Consider the following 23,689-nt stretch of genomic DNA (forward strand, 5'->3'; position numbering starts at 1 on the left):
CAAGAAGTGAGTTATTGGCATTTATCACAATTTGGTAGCAGAGTGTCATGGGTTGGCACTGGCCAGATGTTAATGCACCCATGAATATATGTTTTTTCTCTAACAACTCCTGTGGGATGTGATCAGGAACAGAGCAGAGCAGGCTTAAATCTTGAAAACAAAAAAAAACCCACCAAAACTTTATTAATTACATAAGAACAGGGACAGAAATACTCTTAAACACACACAGAGACAGAAATAAAAACTTCTTAGAACATTTCTTCTCCCAGTTTCTACCTCCCCACCCATCACTTTTCACAGACCAACCTTTGGGTTTTAGATCAAACAATCACCACTCAAAAAAACTAATCTTCAATTCAGCAAGGGAGAGAGGAGTCTCTCTGGCACCACAGACTGTTCTCCAGAACACACAGGTCTACTCCATATGTGTTCCCATGTCACCCGTGGCACCGCCCAGAGAAGTTTGCCAGGGTGACACTCTCTTTTTCCTATGTTTAGCGCTCTCACCGCTGTCTCATAGGCCAAACCTACATACAGGGCTTTTTAAGGATGCTGCATGCCGAGCTCTCCCCTTTTTACCCAGGGGCCGGGGTTCCAGGAGCAGGTCTGCCCTGAGGGCAGAGGGCGCCACCTCACCCTCCCCCTCTTTTCTCTGCTCGCTCCACTCTTCAAGTGCCAGTCACTGCAGCAAAAGCAAGGGCAGCTGCATCCACCCAAAAATGCAGTTTATGTTCAAAAGAGACTTAAGTTCAGTCCATGGCTGACATTATGCAAGAGAATTCCAGCTCAGAAGGCTACTCCTCTCATTCTTCCATCGGGTTCCTTCCAATCATGCTTTATCATCTCAGTCTCAGGCCGCTTCCCTCTCTCCGAAACCACCAGTCATGAGAATCAATGTCTAAGAAAAGTTTCTTTCTGCTACACAAGGGTTAACAGTTTTTTTCTCGTCAGGGTGCAGGCTCAGGCACTCCCAGGCTCCACAAACTCCCACGTGGCTGGGCACCTTCTCCCGGAGTTTGGGGGGGGGGGGGGGTGAGCACACACAGCAGGCACTTTCACAGTTTTCCACCCCTCCATCCTGGACGGGGCAGCTCAGTTCCAGTCCTGTCCCCTCTCTTCTCCCCCCCCCCGGGGGCTCCGGCTTACCTGAGCCGACCACGTGTTTCCCCTCCCCCACCCAGCCTCGTGGCTGGGCAGGGGAAGGAGACCTGAGACGTCTCTCTGCTGAAACCGGGATCTGAAAAAGAGGCCGAACCCCCTAGACTCCTGCTTTTAACTCTTTGTGTCCTCAGAGGCGTGTCCAAACCTCCGAGTGACCAATCTAGGTGCCAGCAGAAAAGCTGATTACTGATTGGACTGCCCACATCCCCCTGGAAAAAAAATTCACCTCCCTTGCAACCACGACACAGAGGATGGTTAAAATACCCCCACTGTGAGTACTGTGAGAGGATTGGGAACGGGGAGACGCGTCCCGCCTGCATTAGGCGGCCTCGGCTCTGTTCCTCGCAGAGTACCTAGAAAGGGGTAAGAACCAAGGACAAAAGGAGGCAATAAGGCAAAGAGAAGGGAAAGAATTCCCTAAAAACCGCGGTAACCAGCTCCTAACATCAAAGTGTACACGAAGAATAAAGACCCAAGGACAACGGAGTGGTAAGAATTGCTGGGATTGGGGGTGGCAGCGTTTGGCGCGGAACGGGGGCTGAAAGTGTGTGACTGAGAGGCGGGCTGGGGTAACACCCGGACCTTCCAAGCGAGAGCGGAGTCCCCTACGCTGCGGTTCCGTTGTCCCGCGAGGGAGGCGGCCAGCACGGGGACGAAAGTGAATGGTAAAAAGGAGTGAGAGAAACCCCCCCAGGGAAAAGGTAAAGTGTGTGAAAAGGGGACCCTAAAAAACTTTTGCTGGGATTGAGGAAATTATTCCAAGAACACCCAGGTTTATTGTTTATAATAATAATAATAATAATAATAATAATAATAATAATAATCAGCTGGATTGAGGAATTATTCCAAGAGCACCCAGGGTTGATAACCAGCTGGATTGGAGGAAGCAATTCTGAGACATCCAGGGTTATGTTAAATTCTGCAGAATCTATGAAATAAACCCAAGAGCACCTGGGGTTGGGAAGGGAGAACCCCCAACACTGCCAGATTGAGGGTTTGTGAAGGGCATTGTCTGGCCAGGTTAAAGAGTGTAAAAGTGTGTGGAAAGTAAAAGGTACCTTGTAGTTGTGATTGTTTTGTTGTGTGTGAGATTAAGTGGAAAATAGGGTGGAGTGAATGTGGACGAATGAAAGTATAGAAAGTGTAGATTTTTATTTTATTTTAAGCTTTATTATAGTTCCTCAGAGAAGGTAAATTGTATTAAGAAATAGTGTGGGAGAAAGGAGAAAAGTAGTTTTTGTGGGGGAAAAGGGAAGGTAAACAGAGACAGGGATGGGTAGAAAAGAGAAAATTTTGAAAGAAAAGGGATAGAAGTCCAGTGGGGAGAGACCATCGACAGAGATACCACCCTAAGATCGTCCCTTGGGAGCTGCATTGCCGGCTCCGGTGTTGGTGCCTGTCTCAGTCCCTGTGCTTGCCCCAGGTTCTGGCTTGTCGCTTGTTTCTACCCCAGTTTCCATCCCAGGCAAGAGTCCGCTGTTCGCAGCGGCAGCCCAGCCGGTTTTCCCCTGCCCCCCCCCTCGCTGTTCGCAGCGGCGGCTCAGTCGGGACCGGCACCCCCCCGGTCCCTCCGCCCGCCGCTTCGGGACCGGCTGCCGCTTCTCTGCAGCGACGGTACCCGGCCCCCACCCCGGTCCCTCTCGCTATTTTCCCGCAATGGCTTTTTCACCCTCATTCCCAGTATTTGTTTGTTAGTTTGTTTTAGCAGCGCTGAGCGTTGCCGCCACTGCCTTACTTTTGTTGGAAGCTGCGAGTACAGTAGCCATGAGCCACGTGGGGGGTGACCGCGTGGTGGCTTAGCCGACCCTGGAAAAGCCCCCCAGCAGCAGCAGCGGCGGCAGGGCAGCCGGTTCCCCTCCCCTCCCCCAGCCGCGGTGGTGAGTCCCCTCCGCTTGCAGAGCGGAGGGGGCAGCTGGTTCCTTCACCCTTCCTCCCAGCGGCGGCGGCGGGGCAGCGGGCTCCCCCTCCCCCCTTCCCCCCTTCCCGGCGGCGGTTCCTCCGCTGTCGGCGTGTGGCGGGTTGGTCCGGTCCCTAGCTGCCTCAGTAGCGATTCCAGCTCCGGTGGTGCTGGGCGACTGCCGGAGGCAGCTGGAGCTGCCAGCATGGGCCATGCAGAAACGCGGCCGCATGGAGGAGACGGGAAATTACTTCCCCTTCGGGAATTCCGGTGGCAGACCCCGCCCATGCCCCGTCCTTGGAGGACCAAAAGTCAGTGATCAGTCCTCCAAAGCTTCCCACTCTCTGTTGGGGAAGCCGTTCCCTTGGAAACCGCAGTCAATGCAGATCTTCTCAGGAAGAAAGGGAGAGGGGCAGCCGCACAGCCGTGCCATGGCAGAGGGGCTGCCCGGTGGAGGCGGCGGCGCCGAGCCGTGCGTGGGATGCGCAGCTCCCTGCCTGCCCTTCCTCCAGCTCGCTTATCAGCGCCCACAGCTGCCCTTTTCCTTATGACCGAGTGACTCGGGTCATAGAAGTTTTAAAGATTTTTTCAGTGTTTCTCATGCGCTGGCCTTCAGTTTCTCTCAAATCGGTAGCCTGTAAACTCAGACAGCGTGCACACGTGTTCTGGGATGTTTTAGGAAGGACTTGTGGTTTTTTTGAGAGGAAAGGAGACAGTGTCTGAAGCTGTGCTTTTTAAATGACTGCTGCTTGATGTGCTAACATTTTTCAAGCGTTTTTCACTTGATGAGAGAGAGCTTGGCCATGTGAAGTCAGTGTTTAGTGCTTTTTAAGTGTCTCTTCTACAGTTGATGAATGGATGTGGAAGGAGGAGGAGTGAAGAAAGGGAAGTATTAGTGTTCACTGGATTATTTGCTTAGTCTATGTTATAAAATGAGATGTGTAGAAAATATTTTGGAAGATGCAGACAGGAGGAAGAGTTGGAATTTGTGGAAGGTGCAATAGCAAGAAGAATTTGTTTGGTAGATATTTCAGGAAGGCATGGTGTAAGTAAAGATGAAGTGGAGTGGTGGGAGCAAGAAAAGAGTTTTGCCTGTCATCAGGGATGCGGTGATATAGAGAGATACCAGAATTTAGATAAGAGATGTTTTGTTAGTCCCAGGAACAAGGAGTAATTTGTTAAGACGAGAATTTCAAGTGAAATTAGGAATAGGAGTGGCTCCAAAAGATGAAATAATTTGGCAGACCAGGAAGCTAAGGTGCAGCAGAGAATGAAGCTAAAAGGGTCATGTTAATATTAACTCCAAATAAGGAAAATTGAAAATTCCAGAATTTAGTGAAACAGAGGAAAAAGAATTGAAAGAGATAGGAGGTGAACCAGATGAATCAAAGAAATGGAAACTTCTTGATAGAAGGCAATTACTTAATAAAGTACTTACTAGGAAAATATTAGAAGACATGCATCAGAAAACTCACTGAGGTACCCAAGCTTTGTGTGATTATTTCCTAAGAAACTATGAATTCATTGAGATTTATAAGATAGCAGAGAAGATAACTGAAAGATGTATAACTTGTCAAAAGATAAAATAAAAAGATAATGAAGAGAACTACACTGGAAGGTAAGGAATTAGCCCTTAGATCATTTCAAAGTATCCAAGTAGATTTTACAGAACTTCCTCAGGTTCAACGATGGAAATATATATTAGTAATAACAGACCATTTAATTCATTGGGTGGAGGCAGTTCCCACTGCCAAGGCTACTGCTAATGTGGTAAGTAAAACCCTTTTGGAAAAAAAAAATTATTAGTCCAAGATATAGAATGGTTAATAAGAAAGACTTGGGCAGAGGAACACATTTTATGCCAAAAGTGTTACAACAATTAATTCAAAGCTTTGGGGACCCCAGGCCCAGCAGCTCTGGCTCTGTAAGAAAACCCTAGCAGAAGTTGTGAGGCAGCTGCACCAGGACCCCCCTGACCTTGGGCCCCTTTGGGCATTGGGGTCTAGGAAGAGAATGAATGTCTTTGTCCCCAAGAGGGAAATCCCAGAAGTCCCAGGGTGTCCTTAGGGAAGTGTTCCTGAGTTCTGCTTCTGTTTATTATTAATGCTAAGGTTGGTGTTGTTTGTTAACCTGTGTATACACACCAGAAAGGAACTATTATTATAGTCCCATATCTTCACCTGAGAGCTCCCTAATTTTCAAAATTACAATCATTCAGAGGGAGAAAGTTTGAATTCTTCATTCCAAGGGTGGCTCCAGCTTTCCCTGGAAGACACCTGTCTTTCAGACAAAGACAGGACCATTTTTTTGTTATCATTTAGAACTTAGTTATAATATAAAATTTAGGTGTAATACTTATAACAGCATTTTAGCATTGTGCAGCTTGTATTCCAAGATTTTGTTAAAACCTATGATCAATTTAATATGCTGCCATTTCTGTTGGCTATATGGTGCACACACAGATAGATTATGTTGTGCCAAAATATAATTCAAAGGAATTATAAATTGCACCATATCAAAACTGTTGTGATTAATATCTCTAACTCCAAAATGAGAAGGTCCTTTTGCTGACGACCGAGGCTGCGATCCGGACCAGGGAACGAGGGTGGATCCACGCCAGCAGAATCAAAGGACCTGTGGAAAAGCCTAAGGAGTGGACAATATCATCGGAACCGGGTGATACGAAATTAACCCTAAAACGGGAATGAGAGGTGATGAACTGGGGAGATCCACATGATCCAGGAAACATACACAGGATCACACCAGACTGGGAAGCTAGACCGAGTTTGCACCATTGGTTTCAAATACCACCTGGGAAAACTTTGAGACACCTCCGGTACCCTCCCTGGGGAGGAATATTTCCACCACAGACAGGAGGATCGGGATTGTTTCGGACAGAAAACCCCTGTGTTTTTGCCTTAGCCTGTGATTTATATAAAGAGGAGGGGGAATTACAACCTCATACATTGCCAAGCCAAATACCCTGTTTGATTCACCCAAATACTGGACATGCTGGTTGGTGTAAATGTAAGTGTTTGAGCTGTGGGAAAAATTGGTACTGTAGTTCACACAAACGACGCTCTCGTTGCATGAAGCGTAGAGTGTCACCTGAGCCCCCTATCCAAGAAGAATTTGAAACAACTAAAATAATAACTTTGTTGTGTGGATGGGAATTATTAGTGCCTGTTGAACGAGAGGTGGCTGAGGAAAAGTGGGAGACCACGGTTAAGGAGTGTCAAGAACGATTTGCCTGGAAATTAGCTAAGAGAAAGTGACAATAGAGGAGAGGGCAAGACCAGATTGGCCTCTATAATCGCCACCGAGAAGATCACATACACCTGCTGTGGGTTTGCAACCCCATAGGCATGGGAGGTGGGAGTATAAGCCATACTGGACCTCTCCTGGTTCTGTCACTCATTTTCTGGCTCTTCCCTTTTGGGATGCCGACCGGGCCATGCTACAGGTGTTACCAAAAACTGTATATGGAAAAGACACTGAGGCTCCTTCTTTATTTCTCACACTCATATCAACAGTCACTGTTATAACCCTTCCAGATTAGGAAACTGCATGTACAATTGGAAAAGTATTGGATTGCAGAGAATTTAGGGGGAAGTGAATATGCAAAAGGGGAGAAATGGATGTGTTTCACCCACATTACTGGGAGTAAAGCAAAGGTTTTGGTAAAGGAGGAATTGATAAGCAAAAAAGCTAGGCCTGCACCACCACCAAAGCCTGTACCAATCTCACTGGATGGTTTGTATAAGAAATTGGAACAACAACTAGAGAAAGAAATAGATATTTCACGGATGGGTAAAAATCTGTTTGTGGAATTGGGAGAAAGAATAAGTAAGGAACTTAACGTAACCAATTGTTGGGTCTGTGGATGTGGAGGGGCTTTGATGTCAGAAGAATGGCCATGGAAAGGCAGCAGCTTAGGCCCAATCGAGTTCCTTAAGTGGAACCAAACAAGTATAAGGGGAGAAAATCGGCCAGGGGGTTGGATTTTAAGTTCAGTAGTCATAGGGGAGGAATGTCTTTGGCGTGAAGGAAAAAGTTCCTCCATGAAGTAGGAAAAACTCCCTGTAAAAGATACAAGGTTAGTAATGGAACCTCTGTATGGTGGATCCCAGAAGAACCTACCATGTACTGGACCCAGAAAAAAAAGAAAAAAACGGAAATTGTGAAAATAATAATAAAATCAGGCTTTTTCAATGTAATGATACAGAAAAAAATCCTTATGTTGGCATCCCAGAGATTTCTAAATTTTGGGAGAATATGGATGAGCAAAAATTGGACTATTGGAAAGCTCCAGACGGTTTGTTCTGGATATGTGGGAAGAGGGCATATCCAAAACTCCCTCCCAAGTGGAAAGGGAGCTGTACTCTGGGTGTCATACAACCAGGATTTTTTCTTTTGCCCGGACCTGAAGGGGATCACTTAGGGATACCAGTTTATGAGGATCTAAAAAGAAGCAAGAGAGATGTAATTGGAGGATTCAAAAAATGGGGAGATGATGAGTGGCCCCCTGAACGCATACTGGCAACATATGGGCCAGCCACCTGGGCACAAGATGGGAGTTGGGGATATCGAACTCCCATTTATATGTTAAATCATATCATAAGGCTTCAGGCAGTCGTAGAGATAATAACAAACAAAACTGGTAGGGCAATGGAATTAATATCCAGGCAACAAACTCAAATCAGAGCCGCTGTGTACCAAAATAGGTTGGCACTGGATTACCTGTTAGCTGAAGAAGGGGGGCGTTTGTGGAAAATTCAATACATCAGATTGTTGTTTAAAAATAGATGATAATGGAGAAGCTGTCCTGGATATAGTCAATGATATTAGAAAAATCGCCCATGTACCAGTTCAGAAGTGGGAATCCATGTTAAGTACCAGCTGGTGGGATAATGTACTAGGAATAGAATGGTGGAAGAAACTAGGTTTTTTCCTCTTATGTGCCACAGCTGGTTTAATATTCCTCCCTTGTTTGATCCCTTGTTTCATTCGACTCATCACTAGTGTAGTTCAAGGAATGCAATTAGTGACCATGGATCAAAGGATGGATACAACAAAAATGGTGCAAAGGATTATGGTATTAAAGAAACAAGATAGAGTAGAAGATCCCCTCCAGGAAGCTAGACTGATTTATGAAGAAAATGAATATAGAATGGATGCAGAAAAGCAGTAAATACTGCTCGAGCCAAAATTATTATAAAAAGTAAGAGGGGGGATTGTGAAAAAGGCTTGTTGTGTGTGTGGCTCTATGCAGATATTTACTATATACAATAATGCTAGGTAGAAAAGTTATGCTGTATTGACATTTGAATAATATAGTAAATGTAGTTTTTAGCATTAAGTTTTAGTAATAAAAGAATTGTGTGTAAGATATTTTCTTTAGCTCAAGAAGAAAAAAAAAAAAAAAAAAAAAAAAAAAAAAAAGGGAGAGGCCCAGAGGTGTTTCTCAACAGAGATAACAGTTACAACAAGAAGAAGAGAACCCCCCCTTAGGACTTTCAGAAGACAAGATGCATATCTCCCTGCATCCACAGAAGCCATCTGGTCAACCCAGACTGAATCCACACGAACCACCTGGTCAAGCCCAACTCCTGGACGCCCAGGATTAGAAGGGGGACTCTGGGCAAACGGGTCTGTCTTAAGATAAAGATTGCATAATTTTGAAATTTTGGTCTTCAAAAAGAGGACATTCCTCCCGAAGGAGGCCCTTCTCCTTCACAGCCTTTGTCTGAGAGGGAGGGGGGATGGTAGACCCGGGCTACCTTCTTTGCTCTTATTTGCCTCATTATTTGTCCTGTCTCTGAAAACTTTTTAAACTTTTATTATTGTATTAATTTTTTGTAACCAATTTTTATTCTTTATTAAATTTTCATAAATTTCAAGAAGTGAGTTATTGGCATTTATCACAGTGTGGAAGAAATCGAATTCATGCAGCTGATGTTCAGAGAAGATCCCCTCAGCTCCAGCTACTTTGGTGGGACACTGCATGGAGCATTAATGACAGAGGGGCTGCACTTTGGCAAGGGGATGCACCGCAGAGCCTTCCGCATCTGCGTGCTGCAGGGCCTGGCCCCCGCCTTCGCCCCCGGCCACGCCTGCGTGCTGAAGGTGCACAACGCCCTCACCTACGGCACCAAGAGCAGGGACGAGCTGCTGCAGAAGAACTAGAGTCTGGCACTGCAGGTGAGCTGCCCCTGGCCTTTGTAAGCCAGAGTTCTGGGCGAAAGCTGTTCTCATATTCAAACACATGATCTGTTGAATGTTTTGAGCAATATTCCCATAGGCATGTCTGTTGTAATACAGGAATGCCATGTCCAAAATACTGCAAGAGAGTATGCAAAGTTATATGCAGCTGAAGCTGAACCCTTGGAAGGCTTTGGAGAAGTACCAGAGTGAGTACAAATATATGTACAAATATATATTTTATATACATATATGCCCATATATACTGTCCTGTGCCATGGCAGCCCACTGGTTGCTAGGACTAAAGAGGAAAGAGGAAACCTGGGAACAGTGTTACAGCTCTTCAGCTTGGTTTAGAGTTGGTAGCTGTTCATTCACTCTCCAAGATCACTGGCCACTTTTGTCTGTTTCTTACTCCCTTACTGAAAGAATTCTCAGGCTTTTATTAGTTTCTATCCCTTGATTTCAGAATAATTCCAATTTTTCTTATTCATCGCCCTGCTAATAACATCCCCTATGCCACAGTGGAGGAGGAGCTGGTTGAGGAGTTTGTGAAATACTCTGTCAAGGATGGCAAGGAAGTGAATTTCCTGAAAAGAGACTTGGAGGCTGGCCAGAAGTGTTGCACCTTTCAGCACTGGGTGTATGAGAAGACCAATAGGAACTTGCTTGTCACTGACCTGCAAGGTGAGTTGTCTGAGTAGGGGCAATTTTTATCTAATTTATGTTCTTGTAAGAGGACAGTTTGGAAAAGAAAACCAAATCTTACACTCTTAATGGAAGAGTTGTTCTTTCACATGTACCTTAGTGAATCAGGACACTCAGTATGAGCCAAATCTGGCTTTTTGTCTCACCACCTAGAGGTTAATGTAATGGGTGCTCAGTGAAAGACTTCAGGTGTCAATGACACCCTGGTCCTCCCCTTTTTCTTGTATTTATATACTCACCAACAATCACTCAGCAGTGGAATTCTCCACATTTGGGTCCTGGCTAGTTTTGAAGAAATATATTCCTTCAAAAAGAAGAATAGTGAAGAAACACCCTCATGTTTGCTAAATGCTACCTCAGCTCCCCATGGGTGTGACTCCTCTTCAGTTCTGCAATATATTTGGAACAGGGGAAGACAGACCCTTCTTGAAGAAAAACAGAAAAAACTGGAATCTTAGGAAACATTCTATGTTCTTTTACAAGTGAAGGCAGGAAAAATAGCAACAAGGCATCTAAAAAAGATCTCTGAAATAATTTAAAGGGAGGAAAAAGAACATAATCCTAGCATAGGAAACAAGCTGTGCTGTTGATCACCCTGACAGCTGTAAAATAGTGGCATGAGCCTGACTTCTAGAAACTGTTGGTGACACAGAGAACATCCTCTTCCTAACTAGGGTGCTTTAAAATGCTTTGAAAAAAATGTGACAAATAATTAAATTTAAAAAGGTGACTCAATAAATAGCATTTAATGTCTCCATATGTGAAGATTGTCCTAGAAATTCCAGTGTAAGCTAAGCTCTGTGTTTCCTTGCTGCCTCGCAGGTGTGGGGATGAAGTTAACTGATGTTGGCATAGCAACCCTGGCCAAAGGGTGAGTGAACGTGATTTCTCAGCAGCATGGTTGTGCTTTACTCATCTGTCTCTTCACAGTTAAATGTGGATGGGGGAGGGTACACTGGAAATTCATTCTTGATTTAACTTTAGAAGAAAACATTCCTTATCTAAGTCTTTTAATGTCTTCATGTTCATATTTATGGAAACCCACCTGTAAAGGAAACATGTTTATTTTGTTCTGAAAGAATGGGGTTACCCTGTAGACTGAGCTTTGTTTTTCCTGCATGCCTCCCATGAAACGAGCTTGTCCAAAGGGCATTTCACAAGTGACATGAAGGGTTCTGGTGACAGCAGGTAAGGCTCCTGGTGGTCCATCAGCTGGAGGAAGGTAGAGCTGAACACATGGGGCCAGCACTGGCTGCAGCCGGGGGTAAAAGGCAAGCTAGAATCCCTCCTACAGCCAGCAGAAGTGCCAGAACTTTGGGATATGTATTTATGACACAAGTTTTTGTAAAGACTCTTCTCAGTGGGATGCTATGTATTGGCCACTTCCCTGATAAACAAGGACAATTGTGAAGGGATTTGATGGTATCTCTCCCATTTCTCTTTCAAAAACAGCAATTCTGAGCCTTAAAAGATTATTCAGGGCATTTCTAGAGCCTGTTTTCTAGTGGTGTTGCAAAGGCTTCACCTCTTTTGGGGAGACTTAAGCATATGTGTAAAGATGTAGGCCTGTAATATTCTAACTTTAGTCCACTTCTCTTAAGTTAATTAAGGCTTCTAGTTATACCACAGGCCAGCAGAGCTGTGGATAGGAGTAGGCAGTGGCTGCTGGACAGGGAAAGGGGATGGGGGTAAGTGCTTCATATTCTCCTTTGAGAATCTGGCAAGAGAAAGAAGATTTGATCATGCATTCAGCCTTTATTTTAAATTGGACCTTGTCTGTATATCTGGGATACAAGACGAAACCTCACAATATCATCTAAATTATTAAAAATGTGACTAGAATATTCTGAACATTTGCAGGCTGGCATCCATTCAGTTAGATTGATTTACTCTTGCAGCTGTGGATCCAAAGTAAAAGCAGTTGAAATGAATGTACATCATCCTGTTACAAACCAAAAAAGTAATAAATGTTTTATTTAGGCAACACTGTTCCCAGGAATCAGAAGATTTATAAAAGTGCTTTAGTGAATGTTGTCCAGCTCACTGTGGGAAATGATTCTTATAAAAACACACATTGTGTTGGGGAGGAGGAAGTGAGCACACAATGCAAGCTGTAGTAAGGATCACCTCAGGCATATAGAGAGGAAAATAATTTTCATTAAATGAACAACCTCCTGAAAATGTTGAGTATCATTTTGTTTGTTATTTAGCTAATGGTATTCCTGCAAGATGACAGATTTTTCCTGGTCCTATATTTTTTTTTCATGCTCTTTTCCTGGAAAGAAGATCTCTATATTAATGTCTGCGGTTGGATTTTTAATTCTATGAACATGGGTGGGGAAAATCAACTAAGTGCCCAGACCTCCTGTGTGTTGCTGGGTCTTGCTGCTTTGGGCTGTGTTCAGCTGAGCTGCTGAGAGCTAGGCTGGTCCCATGAAGGGAGAACACATGGTCCTACAGAAATGCAGAGTGGGACTGGTGTGGCTTGAACTGTTCTGGCAGAGAAGACACAGAACATATCTCATTTGTACTCCAAAACAGAGTCCGCAATGTGTGGAGGAAGGGATTTTGATCTTTTGTCCTTGCTCTGTGTGTTTTACCAGGGAACTGGAAAGCAGAGGAGCCCAAAGCAGTGGTGTAGTCAATGTGCTGCAGGAGCTGCAGCGCAGTTCTGTCAGGAGGGAGCGAAGTAGACCTAGGAACAGGAACACCTGGGAAGCATTTTTAATGTGGCCACAGGGCGGCACCTGAGCCTTAAAATCAGCTACTCTGTAGCTTCTGTGGTGAATGGAAACAAAAATACCACAGCACCGTGCGTGTCTCTGTGCACGCAGTGAGCAGAGTAGAACTGTGCATGAGAGCCCAGGGATTTATCCAGGAATGGTGCACACAAAGGAGGGAATCAGGAGCACAGTAACCCATGGTTATGGTCATTAACAGGAGTGCTGGTTGCCAAGTCTGGATCTGAAACTCTGCCTGGTTCCAGGGCACTGACAAGTTTAGCTTTACTCCACATGGCAACAAGAGGCATTGGGGAGTTTAAGCCTGAGGGCAAATCCAACATTTCCCCTTCACATTTAAGGAAGATTTGTTTTGGTTTGGTGCTGGATAGAAGAGATTCCCTTTCTGAGGGCAGGTGTGTTTGCCTGTGGAACTCCTGTTCTGTGGGTGTGTCTGGTGCATCCACCAACACAACACATACCTGTGAGCTCTTGAGAGCAGCTCAGTAAAGTCTGAAGTCTCTGATTTCTCCAAGGGAACAAGAGAACCGCTGATGATCCTGCTGGACTCCAGGATATAGTCTTGGAGTAACAATGACACACCTCTTCAACCTGCTTTGGTTAAACAAACACACAGCTTACTTGGAAAGATGGGGAAAATCCCTTCGAGGCTTACCTGCTGTTCAGAGCCAGCTGAGTGGGGTCTCCAGAGCAGGGCCTGTCTGTCAGCAGGAGTCTGACCTTCTTAGAGCAGCAGTATTCTCTTTAGCACTGTGCAGTCAGCCTGAGGAAGGAAGTTCTCTGGATGCTGGGAATGAGCATCCTCTGGTCATTTCAGTACCAAATCTTGTTTGGTTGGTTTTGTGTAGTCACAACTCACAGTTCACCTCTGAGGACACTGGATGTCCAGCAAGCCAAGAGAACAGGGTAGAATGGGCACTGATTAAGGTTAAAAAAGGAGAGGAACACCCTGGCCTTTCTTCTCTCTTCTCCATCCTGAGAACTTAACCAAAATTACTCCTTTGAAGAGCAGGTGCACCTTTTAAAATAAGCTGATGCAGCTTTAAAAGCAGGCCCTGGGAGGACTGTCAGCAACCAGAGGCACGGTGAAAAGAGAGATACACGTGCCCTGTACCTCTCATGATGGGAGGTACAGTGGTGGCTTGGAACTGTGGAGGCTGGATGAGACTGCCTTCTTCAGGAACATTCCTTCCATCCTTCCCTGAGGGGCTTGGCTCCTTAAGATCCTGGAGGCAGCCAGGGAAGGGGAGCAGCATAGCATGGAAATGATGTACCAGTTTAGATGGAAACAGCTCTTACTTCTGAAACACCTTGTGCAACAACCTTGTCTCTTCATGGTGGCCAACAGAACTGTTCATAGAGAATGCTGTAGCATGGATTTAATTTGTGTGTTACTGAGAACGGTAGCCAGAAGACAATTTTATTCCCAACTTAATGCCATGAAAGACAGTGCCAGGACCCAGCCCACAGAGCTTTGCCTCTAATGCTTTTCCCTCTTCTGTCACCACTTGTTACGTGGTTCCCCTCACCTCCCAATGACCCAGTCTGAGTTTCTGTGGCAGTCAATGCTTCTCAAGCCAGCATGGGTAGAAGAGACTTGCTTAATGTTTTCAAGTTGCTTATGAGTCAGCAGTCATACTCTGCCTCCCTGTGCTGAAAATGAATCTTGAACTACCATCTGTTTTTTTTTTTTTTTTTCCCTTTGTTACTACAGATACAAGGGGTTTAAAGGCAACTGCTCCTTTTCCTTCATTGAGAGTTCAGAGCCCTCCACCAGTGCAATGAGTACTGTGAGATGCTGGGGCTGAAATCTCTCCGAACCACTCATCAAAAACAGAGGAAAGCAACATCTACTAAAAGCAAAAATCTGCCAAACTCATCAATGGTAAAGAAAATGGTGCCTAAGAAGGCAAGAAAACCTAGAGACTTCATTTCTTCAGAGCACTGAGTCTCACTATCCCACCTTGTGAAACTACTCTTGAGGACATGGAGCAGTGACACAAACCAGTGACCTGAGGGGATAACTTTAATCTTTTGCCTTTTGACATTGTTTTGGAATCACCCTGATGCTGATGCCAGCAACAAAGGAAGGAGCTGAGCTCTTGGTGCCTGAGATTTAACACTGGGGCAAGGTTTTGAAAACAAACTAAGCCATCTCCTGGATTTTCTTACAGGCTTCTCTGGATTGGTATTGGAGAACATCTCTGTGTCTACATCCATGGCCCTGTGGTTCAGCAGCTATGGAAACATTAATATATTTAAGATGCTAAGTACAAGTTTTGCACAGTATTGCATATGCATATGCATGCTGGGTTAGAATTCAGGAAAGGTGAGGTTTGGAACACACTGATGAATATTAAAGTTACCACTTCCATTGCAAATCAGAGCATAACATCCTTTGAGCCTAAATCTTGGACTACTCAGTGGGATTTAGGCTCCTCAGTGCACTGCTGGTACCTGGCTTTCATTAGGCCTTTAGAAGTTCCTACAGATGATGCCTATTTTTTACAATAGTATTCAGAAGAATTTCTGTGAGGACATTTTGACCGTTCCCTAAACAGGAGGTTTAGAACACAAGGCAAGGGGCTTGAGCATGGTGGAATGGGAGCAAAGCTAAAAGCATTGGATAAATGGTGTTTCAAGTTAGAGGCAATAGATTTTTATCAGAATTTTGGGAAGTGTTCTGTTTGAAAAATGTCATGAGCATCTCAGCCAGTTAATATTCCAAATGTATGTTGTAGTTTGGTCCCAAATTCAGAGATGGAGTTTCACTCTATTGGCTAATTGCCTTCAGTTTTATTGTCCTGGTCAGTTCAATGACCAGCATGAAAATCACAAGCTGACCTCTCAGAGGTAAACACAGCCCTATTAATGCCAAGGAAATCCGCATTCCCAATGATGATGGTATAGTGATGATTCCTTAAGATGTCTGGTGTGCTTTACAATGGGGATCTGGAAGTGCATGTGTCAGAGTATGGATTTCTCACATATTCTGGTGCTTTTGCTTCTAAAAGAAGGAGCAGAGTCATCCTGCTGTGCACGTACCCCAGTTGTTTATTCCTCAGCACAGTGGGAAGATGTACTGCCAGAGGTCCCAAACCTTCCTGACCTGATGCCTTGTCTTCCAGGAACTATTTAGTGTGATAATGGCGTTTGATAGACTGGACACAAACACCATTGTCACACTCCACAGCTCTGGGAGCAGGTCCTTAGCCCATGGAAGGAGTGATGGAGGCACACTGCAGACTTCAGCAGAGGGGGTTTCAAAGACCTGCAAAACAGACACAAGACCAGATTTGTGCATATTTATGTGTGGCACATTGCGGTTCTCACAAGGAGGCGGAACACAAGATCCTGAATTGCTTTAAGGTGAACATTGTGTCTCAGCTAGCCTTGGGAATGTAAAAGCTAAGTGGCTTTGAGTGCCCTTACAGACAAGAGAGATGGACAGCACCTGAGAAAGTAATCTGTACTATTCTAGAGACAAATTCATGAGAGAGATGAGTCATTTCTGCACGGGCCTGTGTCTTCCTCTAATTGGTGGAGACAGCCTAGAATCAGCACCAGACTTTTATAGCTATGTCTGACCTGAGGAATCACAATGCTGGGGACTATATTTGACTTTCATATACTTGTTTTTAGCAGCATTTTTGAGTAGCCCACATACAAGACAGCTGAGTTAGTCTGTACTCGTGGTCCCACTGTGCCTGTGCTACTCCATGCATGTTCTTCTGGGACACATCAGCACTTGTGCATCAGGGAATTAAGCTTTAGGATCCATAGCTGTGGTGCTCATCTCTGCACAGTCTGAGTGTTTCAGTGTTTCTCTGTGTGTTTAGCCTGCTAGCCAAATAACATTTCTGCACACTCTCAGTCAGTAGAAAACATCCCATAAAACATTATGTGGACTAAGGAGTGGATTAAGAGCACACAAACATGCTGGACAGGGATTTGTAACCTGTGGAAATTCAGTTATATGCCATCATTACATCTGAATGCTGCAGAGAGGCAGAAAAAACAGAGAAGGAACACATGGAAGGGAGGAGGTTAGAAATTAGGGCTGGGATGAACAGCAGTAGCCTTTATTTTTTGTAAGTACTGAAAATTGAACTTTCTGGCTCAAAAGAGAACCCTCTGTGGACTGGTTAGAAGCCCCTTGGAAGGGGATGCAGTTGTCTTTTTGTGCCAAGAGGTGAGAATGGAATGTCTTGCTGTAGTGCTTTTCAACTCCCCTCTCATTTATTTTTAAGCTCAGAAATGCATTCCCATTTTACATACTGAGGAGAATTTGCTCCCCATGTGTAGTAAACCCAGACTCTCCAATAATCTTCTGGATCTGGTTCTGCTTTAGCAACAGAGTGTTAAGGAAGTTAAAGCCCTCAAAAAGCTCATCCTCTGAGAACTCCTCCCTGGGTTTAGCCTTCTCATCAATCCCTTTTTGTGTAGGGAGCACAGTGCTCACAGATCAGCTCACTCAATTCTACAGCATCTAATGTCGAAGTGCCCGCACAGAGATGACACCAAGGAACCCAGATGAGCTGCTGCCCACCTGTACTGACACACCTGAACTACCAGCCTGTTCTTCATGGTGTAATAGGGGTCTCCTCACCCTGTGATCTAACTTTATATAATATCTGTATCTTCTTCCCAATTGTAGTTTAGTTCAACCAGTGCTGATAGGTCAGGGCAGTCTTAGTAGGGCTCTGGATTGGTTTAATTCTTGATTTACATCTAATCAATCCTCAGGGAAGGGTTTGTGATAACTCAGTGCCACGAGCTGACAGTAGAAGCTGGGTTCTGAGTGCCCTTTGCTGGTGGACAGAACAGCAGAGAAATGGACCTTCAGTGTCTGGTTACCAGATCAGGCTGTTTCATTTCTCCAATGTGATTATTACAAAAGTAATAATCTGGTATTCCCATCCCTGCCATGAAAGCAAGCCTAGAAATGCTTGAGCATGTGTTGCTGTGAGCCTCGCCAGAAAGACACTGGAGTCTGGAGTTTGGGTATCTCAGAGCAGCAGGGGAGAAAATCCCCCTTTTGTTTATTACTTTTTATTTTATACTTCTTGCAAGGTGACCATGGATTGGAGAGTGGGCATTCCCACCTCTCACCACATTGGTCAAGGAGGCTGTCATTCAACCCCCCCTTCTCTTGGAGAAAGAATTCATAACAATGGCAATATTTACAAAGCACGATCTCCTGTTTACATTAATGAGAGTGAGAAGGTGCACCCTTCTACTTTAGTATGAACGCTCAGCAAACTAGGAAGATCTCATGGTGACAGGCATGGCTGACATCCAAGGGATTTTCATGTCCCACTGGTTCTGTCTGTGTTTTGTGTCTGTAGTGCTGCAGTGGGACACAGCTGAACATTTGAACACACACCCAAAACAGGCAGATGTGCAGATCTACTGGTGAGGCTCCTGTGCAATCCCAGCTATGAAGGAGGCATCTCTGAAAGGAGAGGAGTTGCAGCACACCCTGAGCATCACATGGCACTGAGTCTTTGGAATTAATGATGGCAAAAACTTAGTCATTGCAGAACATTCTGTCAGTAAGGATGCAGCTGTAGCCCTGAGGTCCATGGGGCTGGTTTTGGTAAATGTGCCTACGCTGCAGCTGGTGAGAGTGAGAAATGAATGGCAAAGGGCCAGAGTTGCTGTACCTGGCTTTCTAATTCACCCCAGTGTTGGTGTCTTCCCTTACCTTTCCTCATACACATTTTACTCAGCTTTCTCTCTGCAGCAGAGGGGAAGGATCAGGCAAGATCCTACTAATGAAGCTCCCTGAGGAAAAGCCTGGAAATCCTGTGCAGAGCAGGAAAGCCCAGAAATCCTGGCAGAAGGACTCGACTTCACTGCAGAACATGTAAGGAGAAAGCAAGGCAGCTGATGCCACTGCAAATAGGCAATTTATAGTCCCTCAGCTATGTGGAAGCTTCCAGCAAATCAACAGGAATATTTCCATGACAAAATATAATGAAAGAAAGAGAAATGGCTACTAGTTTTTAGTACTGCAAGGGAAAAAATCCCCAAAATAATGAGAAAGTTACAGGGAGAAAACAAAGAATAATCATCAGAGAAAAATCCCCTTTTTGCTTCTCTTCTGCTGGACATCTGTGTAAAGAACATTATTGGGATGTTCCAATGCAGAGGAGCATTGTGAAGAACAAGAGGGTTTTCAAGAGGATTTTTCGAGATGGGTCACAAAACCTGTCCTTCCCATACAGCCAGACCTGGAAGCATTCCTGGTCTCCCAGGAACTCTGTCAGCTTCCCCACCACCCCATGTTTTAAAAACAATAAACATTCAGGGTGGTTTGCACTGCCCTAATAAAAGCCTAATCTCTTTCCAAGTGCAGGTAGAGATCCCTAGGTGCAAGACATTAAATCCTGTTAAATTACACAGTTGAGCCCTGGCCACGTGTGGATATTTTGGTAGGCTGAAGTGCTTAGTGTTGGAAATCCACCTGCACTATTTTATTTTTGTTAATATATTTTAGCATTTCCTTTTCCTCACATGAATTTTGTGCAGGAAGGCACTTACCATTGGAGGCAACAGCCAAAGGATCCTCTGGTGTGTTGTTAGGGCTTGGCAGAACCGGGATTCTCTCGCAGGACATTTTGCTGACTGTACTCGAATCTTTGGAGTCCTGGTTTCTTTTCTGAGTTTCCAGCAGTGGACAGATGCTGCAAGCTTCTGCTTCCAGTGGACACCTTTCCCTCTCCCTTTATGGGATCCTGAGGTTTTAAAGTAAACAATTCATTCTTGTTCTGATAAGTCATATTAAAATATTGATCTGGGGGAGGGAGATGACCCTCACTGCACTGAGCTGGAATCACCTTTAGTCAGACTAAAGAATGGAAAAAAAGTTCTGAGACCTCAATTTTCTCTGTTCCTTCAGAGAGCACATGCGAGGAGGGGGTTTCAGCTCTTTGTTTTGCTGAACCCTATGATGAAGAGTGTTTACTCTGGCTGCATATTAATTGCTTACTTCTGCCAGTGAGACTGATTTCATCAGTTCCTCAGATCACAGTGCTCATCTCATGTTCACTGCTTAGGCTTGCCAATCTTTTTTCTTTCTTAAATTTTTATGTACTGTCTGCTTTGCTTGGGAATTTTCAGATTTTACTTTCCAGCACGCCTAGGAGGTAGGGGGAAAAGCCTGGCTTTGGTTGAGCCTGTCTGAACACCACTGGCAAACCCAGGAATGGTACACACCTCCCAGGACCTCATCCAACAATGAGACCATTGCATAAACCTCCACATTTAGGGACTGATGAATTCCACATTTTTTGTGAAGGCTTAAATAGGATTTGGACCTGAGATTTTCTCTGAACATGAAATAGTCACATTTGGCGTATGAGAACATTTGCTAGTTAACTAACAGGTGTTTCATCACTTACTTCCACTACCATACTTCTGTTCCATCAGAACATTTTGGAACAGTCTGAAGTAATAGTTTGGGGGGTTAGGAAGCAAAGTTTTCAATATAAATACTTCACAAAAGTGAGGAACCAGGTCACTTTAATGATTTTGGCTGGATGTGTCCATCCAGCAGCAGAAAACCACCATGAAATCAAATGTGGAAAACATGCTGTGTCTTGCCCTCTCCTCCTTACACTTTCTTTGTTACCAGTTGATGACACATCTTTTTTGCTTAACGCTGTCTTGGACTGCAAATCTGTCATGGCAAGAATAATCTACTGTTTCCTAAAATGCTGATTTCTAATTCCCAGTCCCGTTATGTAAATAGTAATCCCTCGTTTGGAACTGGTGCATGCACACAGTGTAAAGATGACAAAAATACTACTACTACTATTTCAGAGTCTGCCCTAGTAGTAGAACAAGTTTTGGGGAAAGTAGGTATCTAAAAATGACCTGTACAATTATATCAGCATCCTGTGTGCAAACTCCTTATACTTCTCTGAAAGTATGGATGTGCATTTGAAGTCTATAGAAAGTACTTGAAAATATGCTTAATCAGAAAAAGAGGACAAAAGACCTCATATTAAAAAGAAAACAACCAACTCAAAACCAAAATGCCACGTCCAAAACTAGCAGAGAAAACATAAAATGTACTACTTTTAATCACAGCAGAAACACCTCTTACTTGGTATTTGTGGGTTGTGTTTCTGGGAAAAAAAAAAAAAAAAAGAACACTTTTGCTCAAAATGGGGCTCTGCAACTGTAGGTGAAGCACTGGCCACTCCACAGGGAGCCTGGGGAAAGTCTGGAACTGCATTGCAACATCCAGTACTGCTGCAGACTGGTTGGGGTCCAGTTCTCTGAAATGAAATGCCAAAGTATTGGGAAATTCCTGGAAAAAGAAAAGGAACTGGTTTGTTTAAATGTTACTAAAGGTGACATAGGGACAGATAATGCAACATATGTTGCACATACACCTGAGGGCCAGATTCTTCCCTTGGAAATATGTAGCTATGACCCCAAGCAAAATCATCTAACTTTGAAGTGCAGTCTAACTGTGAGGCTGGCACTGCTTGGAGCAGAGGACTGAGTCCTGTGATCCCTAAAAGTCCCTTCCAGCCTAAATTATTCTGTGCTTCCGTTTTGTATGCAGAGCTCCTGCTATCACTAGACAAAGGACACAATTTGATCCCTACAAAAGTTCTTTCTTCTCATTTTTCTTATATACAATGTGGAGGATACGTTGAGGGAAATGGAAATCACAGGGATGGTGTCTTTTCTGTGCAGAAACAGTGGAAGAACAGCTTCAAAACTGAAGGAATAACCTCAGGGGCAAAAACCTGAGCTGTATCTTTGTGGCTTTACTCCAGCACATAATCAATACTCTTCAACTGATTTGGGGCTGGCTATTTCATCTGTGGAAAAATCCTGTCACGGTCCCACCAGCTGTGGGCATGGCTCCCTTGGCTTAAACTTCCAGACAAATCTGGGTCAAAGATTTAGGCCAGAATCTTTTATGGAGAAAAAGTTACACATATCTAACAGTGGAACTGAATTTATCCCTTTGCTTTCTTAATGTCAGTGACTGTGCTGACTCACATCACTTTTGGATATGGCCATATAATTTTTGAGAGGACATTGCTACAGGAATTCTTGGGCTCAGAGTAGACAAAGGTGGTGTTTATCAGCTTATTCCAGAGTACTGCAGCATTCAAGGGGCACATTTACCACAAACTCATGGACAGAGGTAAGGGCTACAAGCACTGGGACAGCTTAGACCCCACAGGAGAAATGCTGTGATCCTTGTCAGTCAATGACCACTGGTTAAATATTACTTGTGCTGGTCACTCCGATGGCTGGGTAGAGAAAGATTAACTCAGAGCAGCAGACAGATGAGCAAAGGTCTTTAACCTGGAAGCCATGATCTCTTCTGATTTCTGCTGGGGTTCAGTAAACGAAAATTATTTGTTTCCCAATCATCAAATTCATTACATCAGTTCTGGATTGTTCTGGCATTTCCTGTAACCATTCACCCTCTGACAGAGAGAATCTGGGTTGGGAATTATCTTCAGATTAGGAGAGTAAGGTTTGGCTGACAATGTACTCTCCATAACATTGCTGTTTCCCCAGCAAAATAGTTGTGGGCAGAATTTAAGCAATTTTGCTGTAAGCAGAAGGCTAACACAAAAAACTTGTATTTACCAGCCCCTCAGGGCAACTCCCTTTCCCCCAGGAGACCTGCTGGCTCTGCAGACAGGTGTGCTGGGCATGGGAGGGATGCCCTAGGGTGGGTTTGAGGGAGCACTTCCAGCTCTGTTAGTGTCCCCTGAGCCACACATGAGGATAAGCAACTTCATTTTTTTTTTTTTTGTCTCTGCAAGTAAAAATCCTATTAAATCCACTTCCCAGAACTTGAAGAGACTTTGCTGACCTGAACTCTGTCAGTCCCTAGCACAGTCTGTGCCCGGGGCTGAGGGTGGCTCTGCTGAGAGGCCTTGTGCCCCGCCCCTGTCCCTGCATGAGCCCAGCCCCAGTACCAAGGCCTGGGGGAGGTCTGAGGCAGAGTTTGGGGCAGGGTGGACAGGGCACTTGGTGCCCTTGGCTTGCTGCAGACAGCTGTAATGAACTGTTAGTTGTTTTAATTGCAGTGCTGCAGTACAGCCTAGAGCAGTCCCAGTGTTGCTCCCATGACTCAGCAGATCCCTGTCAGCATCTCACAGAGGTGCTAGTTTTGCTCTTTGAGAAAAGCAAAAAATCAGTTTGGCCCCTTGAAAAATTGCAAAGACGAAGTTTTTACAGTGGTTTTATAACTCCATGCTGATGTTCTACCCTGCCCTGGCCCAGTGGTGACTGAAAGAGCTCCCAACAGCTAGTCTGGCCACCAGTAGGGCTTAAAGTCAGGGCCCAGAAGCCAAGATAAGGCCAGTTAAACCCAGATTGGCATGGGCTGGACTTGGCTTTCTTTTCTATATTCATCTGCTCCTAATCCCCCAGTTACACAGAAAAACAGTGCAGCTGTGATGGCAATGTTTTGGAGACAGTGGTGACAAAGTAACAAAGAATGAGCCATCGAGTGTTTTGTGTGACATTGCAGGCACTTTCCTTCCTAAATGGAAACTTCACATAAATTCCATATTTAGTGTAACTTGATTTATCAACTCATTTACCACCCTATGTAGCGTGAAATTGCATTTCCCATAGCTATTCCAGTCTTGTTTGCCATGGCTCTGCTGAACTGAAGCATTTTTCACAAAATCCTGATTTCAAGACCGCAGAGAAAAAGAAGCTGCTATTTTTTTGCCAGTCTGTCCCTGTGGGTAATCCAAACCAACAGGTTTGAGGGGCAGGCTGTGGCTGCTCAGGTGCAGCTGGTCTGTAATTACTTAGGTTTGTGCAGTTGCTGAGCATCAGGCATCATTAGGTGTTCAAAATTTTGAGTGAAAAGAAGGACTAAAGTGGGGAGGAAAGTGAGGTAGCAGCTTTTGTGAGAGTTGAAGTGCTCTCTTTCCACATGGAAAGTTTTGTAGCATTGGTAACTGGAGAATGCTCCAGA

General features: G+C 44.6%; 1 protein-coding gene across 1 annotated transcript; it reads left to right on the forward strand.

The window, feature by feature from the left end:
* Positions 1 to 9,410: 9,410 nt before the first annotated feature.
* Positions 9,411 to 14,665, forward strand: ALPK2 (alpha kinase 2). The gene is made up of 4 exons (XM_063424457.1): positions 9,411 to 9,472; positions 9,729 to 9,946; positions 10,790 to 10,838; positions 14,423 to 14,665. The coding sequence occupies exons 1-4, from the start codon at positions 9,411 to 9,413 to the stop codon at positions 14,514 to 14,516; spliced, it is 423 nt and encodes a 140-aa protein (XP_063280527.1). The 3' UTR covers positions 14,517 to 14,665.
* Positions 14,666 to 23,689: the final 9,024 nt, after the last annotated feature.

This window comes from Prinia subflava (assembly GCF_021018805.1).
Source record: "Prinia subflava isolate CZ2003 ecotype Zambia chromosome W unlocalized genomic scaffold, Cam_Psub_1.2 scaffold_33_NEW, whole genome shotgun sequence".
Classification (NCBI taxonomy): domain Eukaryota; kingdom Metazoa; phylum Chordata; class Aves; order Passeriformes; family Cisticolidae; genus Prinia; species Prinia subflava.